The sequence below is a fragment of the Mastacembelus armatus genome, chromosome 4 (genome assembly GCF_900324485.2).
Source record: "Mastacembelus armatus chromosome 4, fMasArm1.2, whole genome shotgun sequence".
Lineage (NCBI taxonomy): Eukaryota > Metazoa > Chordata > Actinopteri > Synbranchiformes > Mastacembelidae > Mastacembelus > Mastacembelus armatus.
The window spans coordinates 25,817,372-25,841,996 of NC_046636.1; the positions used below are offsets into that span (position 1 = coordinate 25,817,372).

At 40.8% G+C, this 24,625-nt stretch overlaps 2 protein-coding genes across 7 annotated transcripts; one reads left to right on the forward strand and one right to left on the reverse strand.

The window, feature by feature from the left end:
- Positions 1 to 10: 10 nt before the first annotated feature.
- rnf11b (ring finger protein 11b) lies at positions 11 to 17,771 on the forward strand. 5 transcript variants are annotated; one of them, XR_003295584.2, is made up of 5 exons: positions 11 to 582; positions 12,903 to 13,072; positions 13,207 to 14,193; positions 15,942 to 16,214; positions 16,961 to 17,771. XR_003295584.2 is itself a non-coding variant. In XM_026305005.1 (4 exons), the coding sequence occupies exons 2-4, from the start codon at positions 460 to 462 to the stop codon at positions 13,376 to 13,378; spliced, it is 465 nt and encodes a 154-aa protein (XP_026160790.1). In that variant the 5' UTR covers positions 16 to 152; positions 312 to 459; the 3' UTR covers positions 13,379 to 15,875. The 5 variants fall into 5 exon arrangements, 1 of the variants encoding a protein (XP_026160790.1); XR_003295585.2 differs by having other exon boundaries at positions 15,945 to 16,214; XR_003295587.2 differs by having other exon boundaries at positions 13,207 to 14,106.
- Positions 17,762 to 24,281, reverse strand: cdkn2c (cyclin-dependent kinase inhibitor 2C (p18, inhibits CDK4)). Of its 2 annotated transcripts, none has more exons than XM_026305002.2 (5): positions 24,006 to 24,281; positions 23,631 to 23,716; positions 22,607 to 22,739; positions 21,192 to 21,537; positions 17,762 to 18,324 (listed from the first exon to the last, which is right to left on the reverse strand). In XM_026305002.2, exons 3-5 carry the CDS (start codon positions 22,736 to 22,738, stop codon positions 18,296 to 18,298), a joined length of 507 nt encoding a protein of 168 aa, XP_026160787.1. In that variant the 5' UTR covers position 22,739; positions 23,631 to 23,716; positions 24,006 to 24,281; the 3' UTR covers positions 17,762 to 18,295. The 2 variants fall into 2 exon arrangements, with proteins under 2 accessions (XP_026160787.1, XP_026160789.1); XM_026305004.2 differs by having other exon boundaries at positions 17,773 to 18,329; positions 24,006 to 24,276.
- Between the last annotated feature and the right edge of the window lie 344 nt (positions 24,282 to 24,625).

The following is a 24,625-nucleotide window of genomic DNA, read 5'->3' on the forward strand; positions in this document are numbered from 1 at the left end:
CACCTTTGTCGTTGCTCGGCAGCTGCAAACTGGAAAGTCCCTGACAGGCAGGGAGGTTTCAGTCAGTCAAATCTGTGGTTTTAATTAATTTAAATGACGGATACTGATATTTGCTTCGCCCCGGTGCCTCGGCGGATAGAAAAATCTGCAAGGTAGTCTCACCCGTCATTTATTAGCTCACCGGACACTATATGCTTCCCTGTGAGTGCTAGCTGGTGTTAGCAGGCTAGCTCTTTGTGTGGCTAGCTGCTAGCCAAGGGATGTGTTGTTGTTGTTATTGTTGTTGTTGTTGTTGTTGTTGAACGGAGCAGCCCTCCCGTCATCTGGGACAGGAGATTCATCAGCTGCGTATGGAAAAACGCCTCCTCGACGCCTTCTCATCCACTGACATCATCCGTGAAACCCGCGGTTACTAAAGCCACACCGAGAGAGGGGAGAGTTTGACCGAAGAGGAAGGAGATGGGAAACTGCCTCAAGTCTCCGACCTCGGATGATATTTCTTTGCTACATGAATCTCAGTCGGACCGGGCCAGCTACGGAGACGGCGCTGACCCAGACCAGGAGCCACCGCCGCCCTATCAGGTAACTTTGACTAACTACTTGGACCACTGTATGACCAGCCTAGCCATCGTGTTTTTGTTGTAAGGTTAGCCACAATTTATTAAATACATGGAAGTTTCGACCATGTGGATTTGTTCAGTAAAGGGTCTGGCCCGGTTTACTGATATTTTTCGACCATATTGTTTTTAGACAAAACAATATGTGAGGCTAGATTAGCTGTTCCCAAATCCAACGTCACCCTGGGATAGTAACCCAGCCCACTGACCCTGTCCCTCCTTGACACTAATCCTCTTTGTTATATCTGAAGGTCTTGCCTCTGTCTACAGTTTCCTGGAGTCACATTATGATTCATCCTGGACTATAATGGCAGCACAATGTCATCCCTTTCTTTACTACTCACACTGAACCATGTAGCTTTCATATATTTTTGAGATGAAGTTAGACCCACACAGACCCACACTGTTATGGCCTATAGTTCACTGGAACAGTATGAGCTGTAATTTTAATGGACTAGAAACAGATCTATGTTCTCCATTAAAGGAGTTTTGTATTTTGGAAAAGCAGCAACTCTCACAACCCCCACATCCCTCAGGGCGGCAACTTTGTTTGTGTTATGTTCTTATTCTCTGAATTGGATCATCCACAAACAGACTGGGCCATGTTGTAACCTATAAATATGATGCATGGTGTTACCCTTCTCCTGTGAGTTTTTCCTGTTAGGAGGCAGCTGGTATGCGTTATGTAAGGCCTTGGCAGAGAGTTTGGCTCTTACTAGGTTAAGCCAAGCCTTATCTGTTGAGTTAAGATAAGTGTTTATAAAACATGGGAAGCTCAAGGTGATCTCAGGTTAGTACAGCATGAGAGCTCTTATTGTAGGATGTTTTAGTATAGTGTATAGTGTAGCCAAGTGTAAAACTATCTTGTAAACAGAGATTAAATTAAAGGGGGTCAGCATTTGAAAAGCAGTTATCAGTCCACAGCTAAATGTGTCAGTTCATATTATTATTATATTATATTATTATATTATATTATATATAAGCTCAGTATTCATGTTAGATGATGTTTTGATCTGTCACTGGGCTCTACAGTTGTCATCAGTCAGTGCTTCGTTGGCCTGGTGTTATTATCATAACAATTCTTTAAAAGACCAAAACCAACAATGAACATGTCGAAGGTCTTTGTCTGTGTTTTTGTTATGTGATATGTGAGTCAGTCATAACAGCTGAAATCACATTGACAGGATGTGGGAAATAGAAGAAAAGCAGTTCTGACAATGCACTGTAATTCCCAGTCACTAGATCACATAATTCTGTAGTTCAAACTTCAAGTCTTTAGTGAATTGAATTTTTTTTTTCCATTGTGTACCTGAGCATCACATACTGGATAGGAATGACCCACTAGTTAAAGCACCTTTGTTTAACAACCATCAGGGTTTTTTACACATCGACCATGAATTTGAAACTGATCTCTGTCACTCACATGTATATGCTTATACATGTGAGACACAAACTGGGCCAAAGTCAGTTTATAAGATAGTTTCAACTTCTGATTCATAATCTGTGTCCGTTATCACAGACGGGCTGTACCAGAGTTAATCAAACATTATATCTGAGCAGGGCAGGGAGTCCTTGACATGCATCTGTCCAAGTTTCTACAACTGAGTCATGTCTGACATACAGCAGTGTGTAATTAGGCCAAAGCAGTCAGCTTTGGTGAGAGATGTTGTAATAAGTGACACAAACATTGCTGAATTTTCTTAAGCTCTGAATAAGCAGTGTTATGTGTGTTATGAAAGCCTGTGTGCAATTTGTTTATACTGACAGAGTTTCACAAGAGGGTTGACTAAGTAGTTAATACCTACTTATTAAAGGCTCTTTCAAACCTGCCAGCTCTCTTCTCTGTGGTGACCATGGCAGTCGGTACCTTCACCATCTGAACTCAGTCTGAAAACACAGCACACATTTTGTGTGTGCTTGCACTTTGGCTTAGCACACTTTGGAAGTGCTGTGCATCTTAGAAAAGGGGCTAAAGGCTCCACTATACTTTTTTTGAAACTGAATTTTGTGTGTTCAAAAAAGCTGTTGAGTATGGCCCTGGGTGCAGATGCCAGTATGTATACTCACTTTGACTGCACGTCTGTCCTTCATACAGAGGGGGATGTTTGCTAATCGTGATGAAAAACACAGTGCTAGAACACCCATCTGTAAAATCCAAAACTAAGACATGATTAGCTGACTGTGGCACTAAAGTTACAGAACATGAACCTAGACTAGTATTTTCTTAGAATCAATCGCACAAAGTCACAGAATTATATTTATTTCCTTCAGTAAAAATCTGTTTTAAGTGGGAAAATGGTAATTTTGCTTTCATTTAAATAGTAAAGGTATAAAAGTACAGAAGTAAAACTACTATTCAATAAGAGTAGTTCAGTCTATGGTCTTATTAAGTTTAAGGTAATTTTTATAATACATGTAACAAAAAATGTGGTCGTAAATATAAAACAGGTCATTAAGTTGTATAGATATATAAAGTTGTATATCATCTGAACACATGTACCCTGCACTTAAAACAGACCAACGTCATGTCACTCTTCAGAGATTCCCCGAGGTTTACAGACATCTGTCCCTTCTTGAGTTTGCCTGTCATGTTAACATCGATCAGAATGTGTCTCCTTGTTACACCACAGGCAGCACTGAGAGTGAATTCCAGTGTCTGGAGATGGGTGTGTCCACTGCCTGGGCCAAGGCTGGATTTGGTGCCGTTGAATAATTTCCTGGCTCAAAAGAGGCAGCGCAGACAACAGCCAGGCTCAAGGCCAACTTAAATCATAGGTTAAACAAAGACAGGCTTGTATGTGGACTCTGTTCCCACAAATTCAGACTAGACAGACTCCAGTAATTGAAATATTGGTAAACCAAAAGCTTAGCTAATTCAATGTGAGGCTGCCTGATATTTATTTTTTACCATCCAACCTTTTGTTTTCATTAGCTTAGTTGGAAACTAGCCTGGCAACAGATAACATGGTCTGCATTGTCAGGCACTAATTTTGCTACGATATGGCTTTATAACACTGACTGAGTCACAGCCTAATGTGTATAATATATGTCTAAGATAACATTTGACATGACACAAACAGGAATAGTCTTTCTTAATATGTGTACAGTGGCAACAACCTTGAGATACTCTGATAAAAATAACATAAATTAGCTTAATGTCAGAATAGTTCATGTAGACGTGGACTGTATAGACGTATGATGGTGAAGTGATGGATGGATGTTGAAAGGAAAGTGGATGAGGTCAGTCCCCTGAGCTTGAATGCCTTGTCTAAATGATTTTTAAGTGAGAAAGTGTCTGAGTGTTTCTTCCGTAGCAAGTGGAGCAGATACGAAGCAGAGAGGGGTGCATTTCTGTTTGGTTCTAATATTGTGAGCCTGTGTGTGTGTGTGTGTGTGTGTGTGTGTGTGTGTGTGTGTGTGTGTGTGTGTGTGTGTGTGTGTGTGTGTGTGTGTGTGTGTGTGTGTGTGTGTGTGTGTGTGTGTGTGTGTGTGTGTGTGTGTGTGTGTGCTGCTTATAGCACTTTGTGTGTTGTGTGATTTGGAAAACAGCTGGTGAGACGAGTGCTGACTCATCGCTGTGTGACTCGGCTCTGGGAGATAAGGCACCTCTCTAAGTTTGCATTTGTGTGCGTTTGCATTCGCTCCCCTGGTATGGCTTGTAATCTCCCCCGTAAGCCTCAGAGATGGGAGCAGTAACAGGAGTTTTTACTGGTCACATTCAGTCGGACACAAAAGCCTTTATGCTGCTGTCAGCCAGCTTTAAGGCCAAACCTTAGTGCCATCTTGCAGACTTTAAAAACTTTCAAATATTCACCGTTTTTGTGAGTTTGCATGTAGCTTAACATGGTCTTTCTTAGTAGACTTTTATTTTAATTCTTTTCAATGGTTCTGTCAGTTTTGTGTGAGCATGAGGTGCTAAAAGCTGATCTCAGACATGTCAAAGTAACCACCTGCTCTAGTCCAAGACTGGAACAAATCTCCTTTTTAGGGGTTCTTTAGATCAGAGGCTGCACACCACTGACTGTAGCATAGACACAAACAGCTGAGGAGCTTAGAGTCATAGTCAATGAGGTGGCATCCTGTCTCGTCAGAAGACATGGGGGAGGTAAGTTTACTTTGGAGGGTTTTTGTCTAATTAGCCGTCAAACCTGGAGTGTAGACAGGAAAGAGCATACGAGACTGAAGGAAGTGAGGAGAGGAGATGATAAATGAGATGACAAACAAACCTCCAGTGTTACTAGGCTTTGTGCCTCTTTTAGTGCACCTGTGAGTGTAGGTTGGAACAAGAAACGTTGTGTTCAAGAAACACATCAAGAAACAAGGAATGGCAGAATGCCAATAAGACATCATCATATTGTTTTATTAGTACGATGAGTATCTTTTCCCAAACTACAGTCGAAGACAAGCTCAAAATCTCATTCTGCTTTATTCGTTTTTTTTTCATTCAAATCGTCACCGCTAATAGTTAGAGGGAAGGCAGGAGAGGAGCGTGAGCCTGTTATTCAGATAATCATAATGTGTCCAGCAGATGAGTTCACCCAAAGTGCATTTGTCTTCCCCACAGGTGTGACTAAATCACTTAGATAAGATGTGGCGTTTGTTTTTAGCTTTGTAAGTCAGCGACGTGCCCCATCACAGGACTATTTGAGACCAATTACTGTCTTGTCCTAATATGTGCTTACCACAGGGTTCTGGTCTCAAATGACTGCCCCTGCCTTCTTTTGTCTTTTTACTCTTCCTTTGACTAACAGATGGCAGACCTGGCTCATATGATCAGAAAGGTCCAGGTGGTTTTGGTTGGTCATTATATTACAGTGCCAAAAGTAGCAAAAGTAGTGCCATATAGTATGGTACAGACTGTCATCATTCCCCCACCTTATTGTTATTGATCCTAAATATGTTACTCCTTTTATTATTTATTATTTAGTTTCCTCAAAATATGAACTTTTCAGTTTTACACCTAATGTATCTGCATTATCATCCTTAGTTTTTTATGTTTCTACAGTGAAGCCTTCGCTTGTCATTTATGTGGAAGTACTAGGGTTAATATTCCTAACATATATAAATGCTGTAACTTCCTGCTTCACCAGGCTGGAGAAGTGCAAAACCCATCTAACCATTATTACCACCAGACTGTCCTGTTGTCACATCAACAAACACATCATGCGATGGTAATATTCATCCTTCTCCTCTTCCCATTGTTGTCCTTGTTGCCTGAGTGCATACTCACCTGTATTGTGTGCCAGTGTCTGCAGGTCTTGTTCAAAGATTTTGTTACTCTGCAGTCCGTAGACAGAGAGATATGATTTCAGGCCTTGCAAATGCTCCATGCAATGCAAATAGTGGCAGTTCACACTGTTTAGTTTGCACAGAGGGTAAAGACATGTTTTGCTGTTTGATTTAATTTGTTTAATTTAACATTCTGACGTGACTTTACAGATGCAATTTTTGTGTGTGTGTGTATTTATAGTGTCTCTACTATGACGTTCTCAAAGCCTGTTTTCAAAACAGGGACTATGTCATGCAGTTGGCCTTGAGTCATGCAGCCTGTCTGCCACCCTTTCTCACCTACACATTAGCCGTTAAATGCTTAGCCTGTATTGGTATGTTGGCATCATGGTTGAAATGATTTTCTCTCTTTACGGCCAATTTTGTCTTACATCACAAGTTGAGTGGGGATAAAGCCAGAAAGCCTACAGGATGAGAAGAGAAAGCAACAGGTTGTTGTCAAGTTTTTGCATGATGCAGTTTTGCAAGGTAAGAGGTTCTATGTTTGAAGAGCACAGGAGAAAAAGAGTCTACACTGTTGAGCAGTTTTTATTTATGTAATGTTCTGACTCAAAATTGACCAAATACTAACCTCCTGTAGGCTCGATAGCAACAGTCACACATTAGCTGTTTTCTCATTCACAGAGAACACTGTGGTTAGCTTCAATTGTGGTGCAGTGGGTTTTGCTGTAAGAGTGGTGTGATGCGATGACTTCCTGTTGTGAAACCTGTCACCTGTGAAACACACTATCATTTCGGGGTGGGATCCTCAAGGCAACTCACGATTTGATTTGAGGACTGTGATGCAATAGTAAAATGATTATTGATGCATCTTTTTTTTCTACACAGGTTTTGTTTCTCACTCTTAACTACGTGGTACTATAATAAATAAATAAATATACCATAATAAATGTAAATTTCCTTTAAATAACCTCTTCTAATTAATAAAACAAATGTAAGAGATGTAGCAAAACTGGAAAGTTGCATTTGCCAGCGTTGAACCAATAGGGAAAGACAATTGTGCCTGTTACAGCTATTCCACCAGCTTTCTTCAGGGTTTACATGCAAATTGTTTGCAATAAAAGTTACAAAAAAGTTTATAATTCGCTTTGCGCTTTCTGAGCTGGTGGAAGGTTTGACATCGCTTGCTCGATGGTCCTTTGGTTAGCAGCAGCTAACATTATAACTGGGTGTTTTTCTTCTTCCTCTGAATGGAAATGCATCATATGATTTGCATGTTTGTCGTGTTTGCAAAATAATCTAGTTGGACACAACTTGCAAGTAGTATGACTTTTATCCAGTGTTTTTGCCCTTCAGCTTCATAGAAGCTTTATAGACAGAGCTGGTCAGATTTCTTACTGATTTCTTTCCTTACTGAGCTCTTGGAGCAGAAGCTATTGCTTATTAGTGAACTTGTGGGATGAGAGTGCTTCAATCTTTCATTTTCTAACTCCTCTTTCCTCAGAATTTCTTTCTTGTGATGGATGATAAAAGAGAGAGGCTAACTGCCTTCCCACTTTGTCATTTACTTTCTTCTTGTGCATCTGATCTCAGTCTTTGCTCTCTGTAATCTTCACTTCCTTTCCCACTCACCATTAGCAGCCTGGGCCCGGCAGGCTGACGGCTGACAGTTTCTACTGCTGTGTGCCTGGCTCAGCAGCCTGCAGAAAGGAAACCAAAGTCTGCACTTCGGCTCAGCTAGCCACCACCGTGCCCCCCTCTCTCCCCTCTTAGTGCCTCTTTCACCCTTACCTTCTCTCTGTGTCTTAACTTTTATCTCTGTTTCCTTCTGGTCAACCTGAGGTCACATAATGAACAGCTGTCACAGTCCAGCTGACAGGCTACATATGAAAGAAGGGACAGTTGGTCATATGACGACAATTACACTGCTGACCACAGCACATTCGACCACACACAAACACAGAGTGCAGCTGCTGTCCCCAGAGGCCCTGTCTGTAGCTCTTATTCATACTGCCTGCTGCCGTTTTTTTTAGTGCAGTTAAAAGGAGTGACTGTCCGGAGCGGCAGACGGCCTCGGCTAATACAAATATGCTGACTCATGGCTCAAAATGCTGAGAGTTTGACTGCTAGCTAGCTAGGTCATCTGCATCTTTTCCATCAAAAAACCTTCTACTTCAAAACGTAGACTATAGACTAAGACTATAAATATCTGTGCCAAGATAAAGAAGATAAAATTTATTGTTTACAGGGGGAAATCCAGGATGATCTCATCAGTGAAAGCACATAGCTCTGCATACTCTATAATAAAAAAATAAGACTTTTTTTCAGATCACATTTGTCTGCTTTACTATGTTAGTATTGTGCCATTAATTTAACTTCATCATTTAACTTTTGTTATGTGTATGGGAAGATGGCAGTAGAGTTTTTGACTGGGCTACTTAACAAGATCTTGGAGAGTGAGAGGATGCCTGAGGAATTGTACTGGAAGTGTACTGGGGCCCATCTTTAAGAACAAGGGAGACGTGCAGAGTTGTGGAAACTACAGAGGAATAAAGCTGATGAGTCACACAATGAAGTTATGGGAAAGAGTAGTGGAGGCTAGGCTGAGGTGAGAAGTGAGCATTTAGGAGCAGCAGTATGGTTTCATGCCAAGAAAGAGAACCACAGATGCAATATTTGCTTTGAGAATGCTGATGGAGAAGTATCGAGAAGGCCAGAAGGAGCTGCATTGTGTCTTTGCAGATTTGGAAAAAGCGTATGACAGGGTGCCGAGAGAGGAGCTGTGGTTTTGTATGAGGAAGTCTGGAGTGGCAGAGAAGTATGTTCGAGTGGTGCAGGACATGTATGAGAGCTGGAAGACAGTGGTGAGGTGTGCTGTAGGGGTGACAGAGGAGTTCAAGGTCAAGACAGTGGTGAGACCAGCAATGTTGTCTGGTTTAGAGACAGTGGCACTGAGAAAAAGACAGGAGGCAGAGCTGGAGGATGGATAGGATCAGGAATGAGGACATCAGAGGGACAGCTCATGTTAGATGTTTTGGAGAAAAAGCCAGGGAAGCCAGATTGAGATGGTTTGGACATGTTCAGAGGAGGGACAGTGAATACATTGGTAAAAGGATGCTGAGGTTAGAGCTGCCAGGAAGGAGGCCTAGAGGAAGACCAAAGAGGAGGTTCTTGGATGTAGTGAAGGAGGACATGAGGATAGTTGGTGTGGGTGAGGAGGATACAGAGGATAGGGTTAAATGGAGGAAGATGATTGGCTGTGGAGACCCCTGAAGGGAGCAGCCCAAAGGAGAAGAAGATGTATGTGTGAAAATAGTATAGTAATTTACAGCTTCTAAATAGAGTACTAGTACTAGTACTTAGATACTCGGTCAATGGTCAGCTTTAATATAAATGAACAGACTACATGCTATGCTTCAAGGAGTACTTGGGCAAATTAGTTTTGAATTTCCATAAAGATAAATGAGATAGATTTATGAGAAAATTTATAAAAATATCTGCAGCAAAGGCCAAAATATTCTGCCTTTTAGTCCCTAGTATGAGCCAGGCTCCAAGATCACTAACATTCAATTAGCATGTTTTATTGGACTCTTCATGCCTGATAAACACCAACATGTCACACCTCCACTTTTTAACACAAAGCATTGGTTAAAAAAATTCCGACCCATAACTAAGACGTCCCTAAGCACAGGGTTCCTTGGTGCCGACTCTGATACACTTTGTATGTGTAGCCTTTAAATATGAAGACTAACATAATGCATACTACCCTTCCTACCCTTCCTCCTCAGATGAATGTTTTTGTCGATTGTCTCACAAGGAACTTAGCCAAAAAGAAAGTGGTTTGAGTTTCATGTCGGCCGCTCGGGCCAAGTTTTAGCAGTATAGTTAACAAAATATGATCTGATGAATATTTCTAGGAAGGTTCAGACCAGTTTTTTTTCCTGCTAACACTGGTTTAATCTCCAGCATCTTGTAAGCGTGTGGTACAAAATGGTATCTCTACACTGTGGATATACAAGTGGGTAATGAAGGAGGTAACTTAGTGGGATCAGAGTAGACTTGGCCTAATTCAGAACCACAGCAGAAGAGAGTCTGTGAACTCAAGTGTGCACTCAGGGATGAAAAGGACAAACTAATGCACACACCACAAGACACATGAAGAGTGTATACAATTTACGAGGGAAGGAAGTGGATGGGGCTGAGACACAGACCGCAAAGTGAGAGGATTGAGTGAATAGAAAGTTATGTTTAGAGGAGGAGGAAGACACTTAGAGAGGAAGGAAGTACAGAAGACAGAGAACTAAAACTTATGTGAGCCTTTTTCCCTTATTATATAGTTTGCTATATGTTCACTTCTAGTTAACTACTATTGTAATCGATCAATGAAAATATGTGTCTCACATACAGAGTAAACTCTATGTATGTTAGTAATTTGTTAGAAAATTAAAGCGTTTGACATTAAATCTGCCCATTTTATTCTGCCAGCTCTTTGTCTATGAAAAACATAAAACATTTAAAAATCTGATAGACAGATAGATAGATGGATAGATAGATAAATAAATAGATAGATACTTTATTCATCCCCATTGGAGAAATTCAGATGATGGACATTTTCCTTAAAAATTTCCTTTAAAGTGTCTTGTTTTATTCAACAAACAGTTCAAAACCCAAAGGTGTTCAGAGCAAATCCCCAGATTTTTGAATTTGAAAGTAGCAAATATTTGCTATTTTTGTAAAATTACTTTATTAATCAACTATTAAAATACTTTGACGACTTTTCTGTGTTTTAACAATAGTGTGTTATATGCTATTATTTCTGTTTTGTCTTTTCTGGAGTTGAACCAAATTTTATGTTTTAGCTAAAATAGATAACAATAAAGTTTCAAATGGTCAATTAGTCATCATTTCTGAATAAATAGCTTTATTATTATTAATATACAGGACCATATATGTTTGGAGGTTACAGTATAGCTTTGGGGTGTGTTAATATGACTTTTTATTTGAGTCATTACAGTCTGATACCGAAACTCCATATTCACTTCAGTTTGATGTTACTTTCATTTCACTTTAAACTTCTGATTATGTGGTTGTATGCACCAGTGTTTTAAACACTAGTGACAGACATAATGAAAGACCCTGGACTATCACTTTTCACATTTGGCTTCAATTGGTTCAAACCAAAGGCAGATTCCTGTTGACTGAAGTGTAGAGGGACTGGGGGGCCTTGGCTGCTTTGAAGTTTAGTGCAGGCCAGTGCCAACTTCCCACACTTGGAGGAGAGAAATTTTAGGCTAGACCAGATAAAAGGATTCCCATAAAGGTCGAAAGAGTAACAAGATATTTGGTCCTGCTACGAGCATCAGTTATGTTGCTCTTACTATTTGAACTGTAAACATCTGTGTGACCAAATCAAACTCAAGTGAAAGTGAGAATCTAATTGAATCAGGACACACCACAAACATCCACATACAATGTTAATTTAATTATCACTCTGTAGCAGTTTGAAAACGTCTAAGTCGTGTAAAAGCAGCCACGTACCTTTCTGTTGTAATGGCTGTTGGAAGACGTGGTGAGGAAAGACCACCACCTACTGTCCAACATTGTAATATCAACACCACATAACCAGAAAAACTGTCAACATGTAATTGATAACGGATTAACTGACAGTAGCTACTGTGAGCATTTCAGTGTTACAGGCCTTGTTTTTGACAGAGATAATTATTTAAGGGAGAAATGAATTATTAAAACTAAGACTGAGTGCTGCATTGTGAAACTTACTTTCACTTTCATTGTGGAGTACATCTGCCCTTCAGGCTGAGGGATTTACAAACTAATGCCTACTAGTATTATATTGTCAATTGGTGACATTATGTTGCCTCTCAATATTAAAATAACTCAGATTTCCCAGTTCACACAGTGAACCATTATCAAAAGAAGGTTTCACAGGCTTCACCTACTACAGTGAAGGGGAAAAAAGTATTTGATCCCCTGCTGATTTTTGTACTGATGTACCACTGACAAAGAAACGGTCAGTCTATAATTTTAATGGCAGGTTTATTGGAACATTGAGAGACAGAATAACAACAAAAAATCCAGAAACACGCTTTTCAAAAAAGGTGCTCAAAAAAGCACAGGTACAGGCCCGTCTGAAGTTTTCCACTGAACATCTGAATGATTCAGAGGTGAAATGGGTCAAAGTGTTGTGGTCAGATGAGCCCAAAATCTAGCTCTTTGGCATCAACTCAAGAACACCATCCCCACCGTCAAACATGGAGGTGGAAACATACTCTGGGGGTATTTTTCTGCCAGACCTTAATCCCATAGAAAATCTGTGGAGGGAACTGAAGGTTCAAGTTGCCAAATACCAGCCTCGAAACTTAGTGACTTGGAGAGGATCTACAAGGAGGAGTGGGACATCTCCCTCCTGAGATGTGTGCAAACCTGGTGGCCAACTACAAGAATAAAAAAATACTTATTTCACTCATTAAAATTCAAATCAATTTATAACTTTTTTGAAAAGCGTTTTTCTGGATTTTATTGTTGTTATTCTGTCTCTCAATGTTCCAATAAACCTGCCATTAAAATTATAGACTGATCGTTTCTTTGTCAGTGGGCAAACGTGCAAAAATCTGCAGGGGATCAAATAGTTTTTTCCCTCACCGTACAACCTGTCTGACTTCCACCGAAACAAGAACAATATCTTCTGCTTTTAAGATCTCACAGCGGTAGAATTAAGAGTAAGCAGGTCCTATGAAACCAAAGTGGCAGTCTTCCCACTGTGTCTTTAGACTCTTCTCAACACTTTTCTGCCACAAACAGTGACACTGACTCATAGCTTTCTTGGAACACTTAGATACAGGTTTTCTTGTGAAGTGGTAAGTAGTCATGCCTTTGTTTTTTCTCCTGTGCTTTTCTCTGTAACCCCCCCCTCGAGGCCTAGTTTTCACTTATCTACTACTGTCATGTTGCAGAACTGTTGCTTGTTGCACAGATTCACAAGGCAATTACTGTGTGTAGTCTGACTTTTAATGTGTTCTGCTTTCTGTCTTTCTGCAGGAGCAGATCCATGTGCCCGTCTACCACCCGACACCGAGCCAAGCTCGACTGGCCACTCAGCTGACAGAGGAGGAGCAGGTTCGCATTGCCCAGCGTATCGGACTTATTCAGCATCTCCCGAAGGGTGTGTACGACCCGGGGCGGGACGGCTCAGAGAAGAAAATCAGAGAGTGAGTAGAAAGCCATAAATGTGTGTCTTTTCATTTCTCTTTTATTATATTCTGCATTTCTGAGCAGAATATCCCTTTCAAAGCATAATATTGAGTTGATGGGGAATAATCAATATTTATGTTCCTGTCTGCAGGTGTGTCATTTGTATGATGGACTTTGTGTACGGAGACCCCATTCGGTTCCTGCCCTGCATGCACATCTACCACATGGACTGTATAGATGACTGGCTGATGAGGTCCTTCACCTGCCCCTCCTGCATGGAGCCTGTGGACGCCGCGCTTCTTTCCTCCTATGAGACCAACTGACAAACACACACCTACGTCCGCAAACATCTGTGGGCCAGACTGGACACACACACATATACACACACACACACACATTATGCAGACAAATGGACAGACACACAACTTTCATCTTACTAACCTGTATCCTGGATTAGTAAGGTGGTGATATCAGAGTAGTGACGTAAAAGATTTGTAGTGATCTCTTTGTTTGTATGTGTATGTACCTGAGTGTGTGTGTGTGTGTGTGCGTGCGTGCGTGCATTTGTGTGCGTTTGTGTGCACAGAACTTCCTCAGTTGGCCTGCTGGACAGGATTGCATCTGGGATAGCTTTGGAGGAATTAGCACAGCTTTGGTGTTAGGCCTGAGCAGACAGGTGCTGGTTCAAGGAAAGAAGCAAAAGATGGAAGCTGACAATGGAGGAATGTGAGAAAACAAAGTGTAAAGGGAAGTCAAGACGAACGGATGACAGTTAACTGATATGATTAAGAAACCTTTCCAAGATCCGCTTTTATAAATGTGAATACACACTTAAGTACACGCAGTCACACACTTCCTTAATTTCCTGCTATGAATAACTTGTACCATGATAGAAGGAAGGACATCACAGCCATCAGATTGCATTTATTGGACTGCTGAAGCCTGATTACTATAATCTCACACTTCAAGACAAGAAAAGAAACATCTGCCAGGCACCTCTCTGCATATCTGCTGCAAAAAACTGCTACCAATGCAGATATGTGGTACCAAGGTTGGTAGAAATGAAGACTGTGATCGTCAGATGTGCACAGCACCCAGGCCACAGGTTGCCTCTTTGTACAGATCTTCCATAAGAAATGTAAGATTGATTGATTGATTGATTGATTGACATGCTGGGGCTCTGTGTTTGTTTGTTTTTTTGTCAGTCAGTATAAGGGCTCCATTGTTTACTAACACTAACACAGATGTGGCAAAAGAAGACACTGCATGCTTTAGTCACTAATGTAATGGAAAGCTGCTCGGCTGATGCTGACGAGCTTTGGCTTGTCACAAATTTCTAAGACACTGTGATATCTCAGATTACTGGCTAAAGCACAAGTAGACCAGTTTTAAAAAAAAAAAAAAAAAAACTACTGATACATATGAATGTATTCAGTAATTATGTCAAAGTGAAGTATGTCATTTGCGTTGCCTACATTTCCATTACCATTGAAATAGTGTGACAGTTAAAGCCACTGTGTGGACCAGAGGGATGCATAATTTATTTCTAGTGACATTAACCAAACTACTGAGTAAATGCTAATTTAGCTGCCCCTCTTAATGTCTAAACTCTATAATCTTCATCAACGCAATTACAACATCAGGCTCATTTATTGGGTTTGCATATGTAAAGTTAAATCAAGTATCACTTCAATCAGCGGCCTGCTATGGAAATATTCATAAAACCAGACCCAAAGTAAACATTCACTGGTGAAACGGTTTTAACTGCCAGGAAACGGTGAACTGGTCATGATGGGTTGTGTATCTGGTGTCTTAGTGTCTATGAGGATGACAGGATGTTAATTTACCTGGTATCAGAATTAGTTATACAGTCCTGCATAGATGTTCTTAACTGTTACATTTGAATCCTTGTTGTTTTCTTCACTTCCTTCACATTAGGCCTCAGTCTAACAGCTGTTAGACCCAGTTTAGTATGAAAGCACAAAGAATTAGAAACATCCCAGAAACATCTTTGGCATGCAAGTGAACTTGTAATCATTGGAGCATGATACAGATCAGACAGTTTTACAACATGCCTTCAATGGTCTGTGTGTGTGTGTGTCAGTGTGTGTGGTTTGTACAAGGGTTCGTGGCTTCTGACTGGGGTTTTGCACAGTACTAAACTCTTTATGTTGTAGGTTGCCCTCCGTCATTAAGGTGGAGCTTCATGGCCTTGGTGACTGGGGGACCAGAGTTCGGTTAACTTGTAGATTCAGGGGCCGCATCTTTCGAGGGACGCGGTCTAAAAGGCCGCGACCTTAGACCACATAGGTCCAAACCGGGCCGAGACGGCCTGGTGTACGGAGGACTTCCTGTTTGCAGTGACAGCTGCGGGTGGACACCGGTACTGGGAAATGACGGAGCCAGAAATTTGGATTTGATTTTTTATGTTAATATTCTCGAGGCCCTTTGATCGGAAACATTTGTATCGTTGTCTGATTAAAGCTAAAACCAATTGCTGTAACAAACCTCGGGCTCGGACTGATCCAAGGGATCCGCACAAATTCACTTCGCCCTTTGGGATACGTCGGGCCGAAATGGATCCACCAGCTGGAGCCTTATCTGGGGAAGAAGGCCGCATTGGCTGCTTTAGCGCAGTCGGCCTGCAAATGCGGCCTTCGGAGGATGCGGCCCCTGAATCGGGGGACACAGTTTGGACTGCAGGTGCTGCTGCCTGGCCGGCAGGCGTTGTGCATGTTATGTCGTGAACAATACAAAACGTGTGTGTTAGAAATGTCCCACTACATTGTCATAAAATAATAAATGAAGAAATTGTCAGTTTGTCGTGGTGCTTGGACTGAATTTCTGTGACATCACCTGGTTCCCACTGTTTTCTTCCTTATTCAGCAGAACTCAGCGCGTTGGGTCTTTGGAGTCTGGAAATAATCAAAGCTGCCTGAGTCTCATTCCTCCGCGCTGGGACCATAAACAAAGTTAAACCAAGCTGTTTGTGTTTGAATAAAACCATCAGAGAAGAACACACTGGGCCTCCACCCTGATTCCAGTGGACCGACTCTACCGCAAAGTTATGTGACACTGAACAAAATCCGGTTCCTGAAATGTGCTAATGGTTCCCAGTGAGGCATTGTGCTCACATCCCCGGAAAGTGACGCACTCTTGGTAAGTGGGGCAGCTGCAAAAAATGTCGAATAATCATTTGTTTAAAATGAACCTACAGGGACGGTAAGTGTTTGCTGTGTAAGGACTGAGGCGTGTGTGTGTGTGTGTGTGTGCTTGTTAGACATTTCCTTGTTTCTAAGCATAAAGATGTATGTAGTCTCCGTCACAGGCTGGGATTTATTTCTATGGGTGCACTAGTAAAAACCTAATGGAGGATAGTTTTTATATTTTTTCCAGTTTCTTGTAATAAACTTGGAGGTTTCTCGTGGGCGCGTTCTCGTGTCGGTGCGTCGCATATTGAAACAAGTGAACAAACCTTGACGAAGGTGTCGTCATTTGACTGAAAAGCTAAATGAAACCTCGACAGAAGCAGCTCAAAACTGCTGTTTAGCTTCTGCCACTAAAACTTTCTTTGCTCTAAGGACGCGAACTCTAGGTTGGAAGGTTTAGGCGTCAAATACTGGCTCGGTTCAGGGAACACAAAACTATATGATTATGTTTAGACACGGGTGATCACTATTTTACGGGAATCCCCGTCGGGTTTCATACAGACCACAAATCCATCTCTTTTCTTCGATATCTGACGCTAAACGAAGCGGCTGCCTAAATGACGGCCTGGCCTGGCACCGTATGCGTTAACAGCAAAACAAATCTCCGGTTTAATATGTTCGGAGGCACAGAACAAAAATGTAAATACACTTATCTTCTGCATTTCACCAAATGACAACTCTTTCTTTTGACCGCAGTGTTCTGGTCTTCGCCGTGCCCGGGTCAAGATGATCTCCAACGGCTCCAGTTCCTGCCCCAGACTACGAGCAGGTCACTGATTGGCCATAACGCGCACAGCGCATGTTCCATTTGCACAGACACACACTGATGCAGTCAACTTATTAAGGATGCGTAGTAACGAAGTAACTAATTAAATGGCACATACTTTACATAGAAAACACTGAGCCCACACATTATAAAAATATAAATCTATTCATTATCGTTAATAACTCAGAGTTGTTTTTCGTCAGTCTGTCAAATTTCAATGCGTGAAACTGGTTACTGGTTCTATTTGCTCCATCCACCCACTGTGGCCTTATCTTTGCTGCACCAGAAAGACATTTTCAAATAATGTCAGTATTTCCAGTGTCTTAAGCTGCTGTTTGTGCAGCATGTTTAATATTTAACTGTCCTTGTAGGAAACCATCTGCAGACTCTGCTTTGTCAGGGGACGCGTTAAAACCGGGACTTTAAAGGTTGGTCAGATGTCCATGTTGAGGTCAGCTCGATGGATTCTCACCTTGTTCTCGATTTATACTAATGGGCTCGAAACATATAACACCTAAACTATATTGTTAACTTTTGCACCAAACTAGACTATTAATGTTCTATAGTAGCTTAACAATAATGGCAATAACACACACACACGCACACACACAAATAAAATTTACAACAATCAGGAATCAATTATGCCATATTTTCAAAATAAGACACCGGATGCTGTTGCAGTATTTGTATTGTTTATATTCACATTAAGCAGAGGAAGAAAGAGAGAAGGGGAGTTTTTTTTATTATTATTATTTTTAAAGATTTGTGTTTGTATATGTTTTTTTTTAATGGGTGACCAGATTGAGACTCTCCTCAATAAAATGCAGTCTCCTCAGAGGGAGCAAAATTAGTTGCATGAATATGTCTTCATATAAAAAACATATGAAATTATAAAGTTAAGTAGTGCTATTGTAATTTCACATTAGAAAGAGGGAGTAAAAGAAAACATTACACGGTAAAGAACTCATGCAGTTTGACTCTGAGTCCTTAGCTATTAGTGACTTTCCTTCTTCCACTGGAACCTGTACAATGTAATGCAGCCTAAAACAACTGTACGTTTCCACTTTCACTTCTGTTATTTTTCATTAATGCTGCAGTGATGTCGAGCTGGGCTGCATTATATTGAGGGCTGTGTCCAATGTTTTGTTTCACCCATTGTGAGTCTAAAAATTGTCATTATCAGGACAATTGTGGGTTTTAGAAAACAGAAAATAATTGCATGTTTAAAACTAATTAAAAGGAAATAGCAGAGGAATAATGAAACTTCAGTCGTCGTCTTCATTCTTCCTCTCTTCTACTCTGTGCAAGAGGAAAACAGGAATTAGCACATAAACAATAATGCAAAAATAAATGCAGTACATAGGCCACAGCAAGGCAGGTAGGTCCACAGCCTAAAAATAACGCAGATGATTTTGTGGATCCAAATATGAGTTCAAAAAGGAAACCTCGGTAAAACCCCACCTAAACCATAAAGTCCTTTGTGCATGGGTTTATTTTTGAGGCATGACATCCTGCACAGACCCGCTCACTGGCTCAGATCATGTTGTACACCAGTCACCTCCTCCTCAGCAGCCAATCCCAACTCCACACTGTTGAATCCTCGTCAGAACCACTACCGGATTTAGGTCCATATATGGTTTGACTCCTCCTTTGACTTTCTCTTTTTTTCCCTCTTAATTAAAATAAATACCCGGCCCACCTCCACGGGCCTGCACACAACGATGGTCTAGTTCTCAAGAACATCCCCTTCGATTCAGAGGAATTTGGGCAGTCTCGGGTCACCGTGCGTCACCGGGGCAACGCAGTGAAGGCTTGACTTTGCTCCTGTGTAGAAAAGTATAGCTGACAGTGACAGTAACGGGAAAATTACGCGTCTGTGAAATTACTCAATCACACACATGCAGTCACACACACATGCAGTCACACACATACGCAGGAGGATCAAAGTTATTCCGCAACAAAAATGTCGAAGACCTCGTGAATACATAAATAAAACTTTTATAATAAAACTGAATGGCAATGAAAGTGACTTTGTGGCCAGGTATGGCGACCCATACTCGGAATAATGTGCCCCCCTTTCTGCCACGACTGCCCCCCCTCCGCAATGCGGCCTAGAGGCTCCGTGGAAACTGACCATTCAATGTGCAGCGTAGCCCGCCCACGTGCATTAATATTGTGCAGTTGTGCAACCCCAGACTGGTGTGAGACAGGGGGGGGGCCGGAGATCAGCCAGATGCGCCGCATGTGCCAGAATCAGACTCAGTGTGTGAATACATATGAAAGACTCCAAACTCAATGAAATATAATTTTATACACTGTGCCTCTGTTTCTGAAATAGCAGCAAATGAAGGAGGCTGTAGGTTGAATAAATGGTGACTACGAGGTCACGCCCTGAGCTGGAAGGACAAAGAGTCTACAGGCCCAAGAGGCGCACAATCCTGGGAATAATCGCGTTCCTGAAAATCATCCAGACCAAAATGGATGAAATATAAGAGCATTTTAATCTTCTTGTGGGAAATGCCTGAGAAAACAATTTAGCAACGTTAGCTTGCACTTCAACAGACCAGTTCTTTCACATAGTTGTATTATATTAGGCCTAATTTTAGACAAAGCAAAAATAAAAATACTAATTAACTATTACAATAAAGCTTTATTAGGTTTTTCAAATTACAGCAGCACTTTACTGAACTAGCTTTACTGCCTCACTTCAAATGTGCGTGTTTGGATCTTTTTATTTAAATCTCCAGTGCGAATAATAAATGTATTTCTCTCTCGGGTGTAGTTAGCCTACAACTTGTGGAAGCAGCAGCAGTTTGACGGTTGCAACTGTTGAATAAAGACTGGGTGACACGTCTGAACACGCTCTTTTTGTCTCAACACAAATAGCCACATAAATGTAGGCCAGATAATGAAGCATGGAAGAGGGTTGTATTCTGGAACATGTGGACCGAATAAACCAGATCAAATAACTTCTTAAAAACTATGGCCCCCACACAGACACACACACACACACACACATTGCATTACATTTCATTACAGCTCTAGTCCTCATGGCTAATCCACTTGTGTCTATAATAATGTCTATAATAATTTCTAACATCTGAATGTTTTCAATGTGAACCAGCGCTATGTCTTCCGTTTGGAAGTCCCCATATAACCCACGCAGCCTAATGGCCACGGAGAGAGAGAAATATACAGTAGGCCTGCAGACTGACTGGAGAAGCAGCATCAAGATGACAGTGACTTTCACTTTCGATACCGCTGCAGCTGTCGAGGTCGAGGCTAAAACTTCAATATGCAGCAGGTTCTGCTTTTAGGCCGAATTTTACGCCCTTTTGGTGCAGGCTGTAGCCGAGTTGTGACAAAGCCTACATGCTTGTCATACTGGAAATGTGTAGTCAGACAGCCAAGCTATAGGCTACTCAAAAAAAAATCAAAACATTAACATGAAATCGTGGCCATAACCACAATTTGACACGGGTAGTATCTGAATGATTCAGTTCTTTGTAGTCAAGATGTAGTCAAGTTTAAAGTCAGACTGAAAAGATGATGTGCAACATGGGACAATATATTCAAAACAAAAACAACTGGTGGTGATTGTTATTATTTATTGTAGGCTGTGGGATAATATTGTCAAGTTCGCTGGAGATGGAGCCTGTGCTGTATCTTAGCATATAGGCCTAGAATATAAGAAAACAGTCCTCACAGGACTAGAAATCATGACATCTAATATAGCATGTCTGAAACCTGCCGCTTCAGGGTAAAACTCATGAGAAGCATAAAAATCCTAATATATTTTATTGTTGCTTTAAATCCACAGGCCCCACATGGACCTGTTTTAGTGGTATCAAGACGCAGCGCCTGTCCCAGCAGCATCATAGGTCCACAGGCGGTCACACAGGCCATGTTTTGTTCTGGTGGGGTAACATTCACATTCTTTATTCTCACATTTTATCTGTGAAGATAAAATGTGAGAATACGTTCCGAACCACATCCACACCGCATTTTAAACTACCAGGTGGCAAAGCCTGCAGCCATTTGGACATTTTGAAGATGTCATAGTAATTTTAGTAGGGCTGAATAAAGAATAATAAAGAATGAATAAAAATCTAATGTACTGAGGAACATTTAAAAAATATAAAGTTAACGAAATTCACTTACTGGAGCTCAGAAAATCAGCGACGTCCATCCTGTTGTGGCGGCGCGCCAGCTGCGCGGCGGTGTCTCCCTGCTGGTTGGATGCGTGGAGGTTCGCGGTGTGTTCAATCAGCACTTTCACCACCTCCAGGTGACCCTGCTTGGCGGCCAGGTGCAGCGGCAGGTTACCCTGTCCGTCAACGAGGTTCGCGTCCGCCCCGTTCTGCAACAACGCGCTCACGGTATCAACGTATCCGTCGCGCGCAGCGTCGTGGGTCACGGTGAGGTTGAGGACCGGGTCACGTAGGTTGGGATTTGCCCCCTTTTTGAGAAGAACCTCAACCACGGGGGTGCTCCCTAACTTCACCACCTGCACAAAGACAGGAGATAATAACATCTGGAGGCTTAAACTGTACCGGTAACTATACAGATGCTCCCACACTATCAGTGTTAATGTATTAGTTCTATAATGGCCTAACAAAAATGGCTTATTCACAGTCTGAATTACACTTTGGCCTATACAAGAAAACAGGAAGAGGTGACAGATTTTTTCTTTAAACATTTCAACAAAATTAGAACTAAATATGAAATGTGTTTTAAAAATCAGAGGCTAAATTGAATGCACTATAAAGATACAATATACATATTCATGTTATTTTATTATCATTACTATTGGTTTTGTTACATTTATTAGTAATAGTGGTTAAGTGTTAATAATAGTTTTATTGGTTTGTGCCTGTAGAGTATAAGATTTAAGTGCAGCATGTAAAAAAAAAAAAAAAAAAAAAAAAACTGGCAGGACCTCAACCATTTCCTCTTTGCCACCATTTTGTTACTCCAGTCTCACATTTCACCAGTAACTCTCTCATTTAAATGTGTTTTCTAGCTTGCCAGGCCTTTATTTCCATAATGCTCAAAGAGGCTAATTTCATTATATCTCAATAACTTTCTCAGGATAAAGTGTAAACTGTTTGCTGGAACCACAGCCCTTTATGAAACTGAAAAAAAAAGATCTTACTGTTCCATCAAACCCAGATTTAATGACATCTAACGATATTTTTATTATAATCTCACATTAAATAATAACTATAGCAGAACTATGAATTTTAAAAGCATTTTGGCAAGTTATTTTAGCTAGTTTGACCTCTGTATTTCCACCAAATATGCTACACAATGTAATTCTTCCCTCTGCTCACAGATTTCTACATTTAAAAAAGACTTATATGTATTTAAACACGCAATAAGCCTATGATTAACAAAGCCTAAAACATTTGAAGTTAAAATATCACTAAGCCATGTGTCCTGTATAACAGCACAATAAGATAAGGAAGTCAGACAGCCTGTTTGTCACACTACAGTCAGCAATAAGTAACCATGAACAAATGAGTTCAGCTAAATTCACGTCTACACAAATTAATCTAAAGGAGGATTGTACCAACCTGTAGTGCAGTTCTCTCGAATCTATTAAATCCATTGACATCTGCTCCATTTTGCAGCAAAATAAACACATCACTGAGGTTTCCATTGGCTGCAGCACTGCAGAGTTGGTCGGATACTGACCTCTCAGCCATTCTTGTAAAAAATATAGATAATAGGAGTTAAGGTTGCTGCCAGGCCGTCTGGAAAATTTGTTTTCATCCAAAATGGAAGGTGGTGGTCATGTGTATCTCAAGCACCTCCCTCCCACCTTACATCACACATGGGTTTGACTTGCATTTTTTACTGTAAAAAATAATTCAGTATGTTTTAAAAAAGATGCATTAAATTAGTCTAATTAGAATGATTATTGTGTAGGCTATAATCAATAAAAGCTTAATTTATTACAATACTATGAAGGTATGGGAACAATTTTATATGTTTTATAAAAAATAAAACACAGGGCCTATATTTATATGGTACTTTTTCACTTTTACTGCTCATATTCTAGTTCTAGAAGAATCATTTATATGGAATAAGTATCCTGACAGATAAAAAAAACATCTAATTCCATATTTTTTTACACAATTTTAACTCCAAATTCAATTTGATTTGTATCCAGTCACAGAAAACTACTGCAGAGTGTGTTGCAAGCCAGAACACACACTCTATTATTTCTGTGAGGCTGGCATATTTATTATTTTTTTGTTGTTTGAGGAATTATAAGTAATAAAACACATTACAAACACTACAATTACTTTTGCCACGTGTTGTTAAGGCACTATTAAGCCCCTCTGACCATCTTATGATCTGATCAGATCGAATGTATCGATTAGATAGATTTATTTGTTTATGTATTTTTTAATCCAGAGGCCCAGAGGAGACTGAAGCAACATCTATATATAAAATAGGGATGCGTATTTTTCAATACATAGGATTTAAACTACCTGCAGCAATAATAACTAGTAACCAACGCATACATTTGTAAGATTGGGTAAATAAACAAACAAGCAAAAAAAAAAAACAAGCAAGAATAAAAAATCTTACTCTAATTGAGATTAAAAACACAACATGAGCCTTCCCCCGTGTAGCACGTCAGCGGGTACCATCTTTTTCTCCAACCGAGTCGAGAGCTGAAAAAAACAACACAAAATAACGACAAAATAAATGTGTAAAATAAACATATAATCAAAGCTACAAATGAATAGTTACATCTACGCTTATTGTGAAAAGATGTGATGTCATTCACGGACACTTCCCGCTCATTTTCAAAATAATTTGCCCAGAAATAAAAAGTGCGTTTCTATAGTCTGCTTTGGTGCTATTCTGTTACAATGGCTGCGTGCGACTGCGGACGGGCAGAGGCGAGCCGAGCTGCTCAGACGTCGCTTTCTTTCATTTTCAAACAAAGGCTACTCCTACCGAAGTCGGTGATCCTCCATGAACCACTATCACAGCGATGTCCGATTGAGTCTTTCAAAACCTGGCATGGGCTGAACGTCCAAACACAGCAAATCTGCTGCTGAAAAATCCCCGCTGACGCCACGGGAGGTTCATTTGACGCGTGGATGGAGCTGTAAGAAGCGAGATGTTTGCCCTTATAGCCCGGCAGAGTAAATAATATTTGAAATACTTATCAAAAAAGATGAGATGGTGTGATTGGATAGAAAGCTATGTGATAGGCGGGACACTGTCAACGTAGCTTTGGAAAAGGCACCATGATGCTGTAACGGGGGGATGACGGTGCCCGCACTCGCTCCAGTGACGCACAGAACAGGCTCCAGGGACCCAGGTCACACTGCACCATATGGACACATGCAAGTCGCTGTGTCCTACACCATGTTTCATTATAATTCCCAGTGAAAGAGAAAGAGAGGATTTTATAGCGTCATCAGCTATGGCCAACATCTTTCAGTTTCCTGTCCTTATGCCGCCCTCTAGTGACGACAGTTTAAACAGACCGAAGGTCAGGTGCTCAGAGATAACCCAGACCCTTAATGAATCTACTTTTCACATAGAAACTATTTTGGCACATCAATACG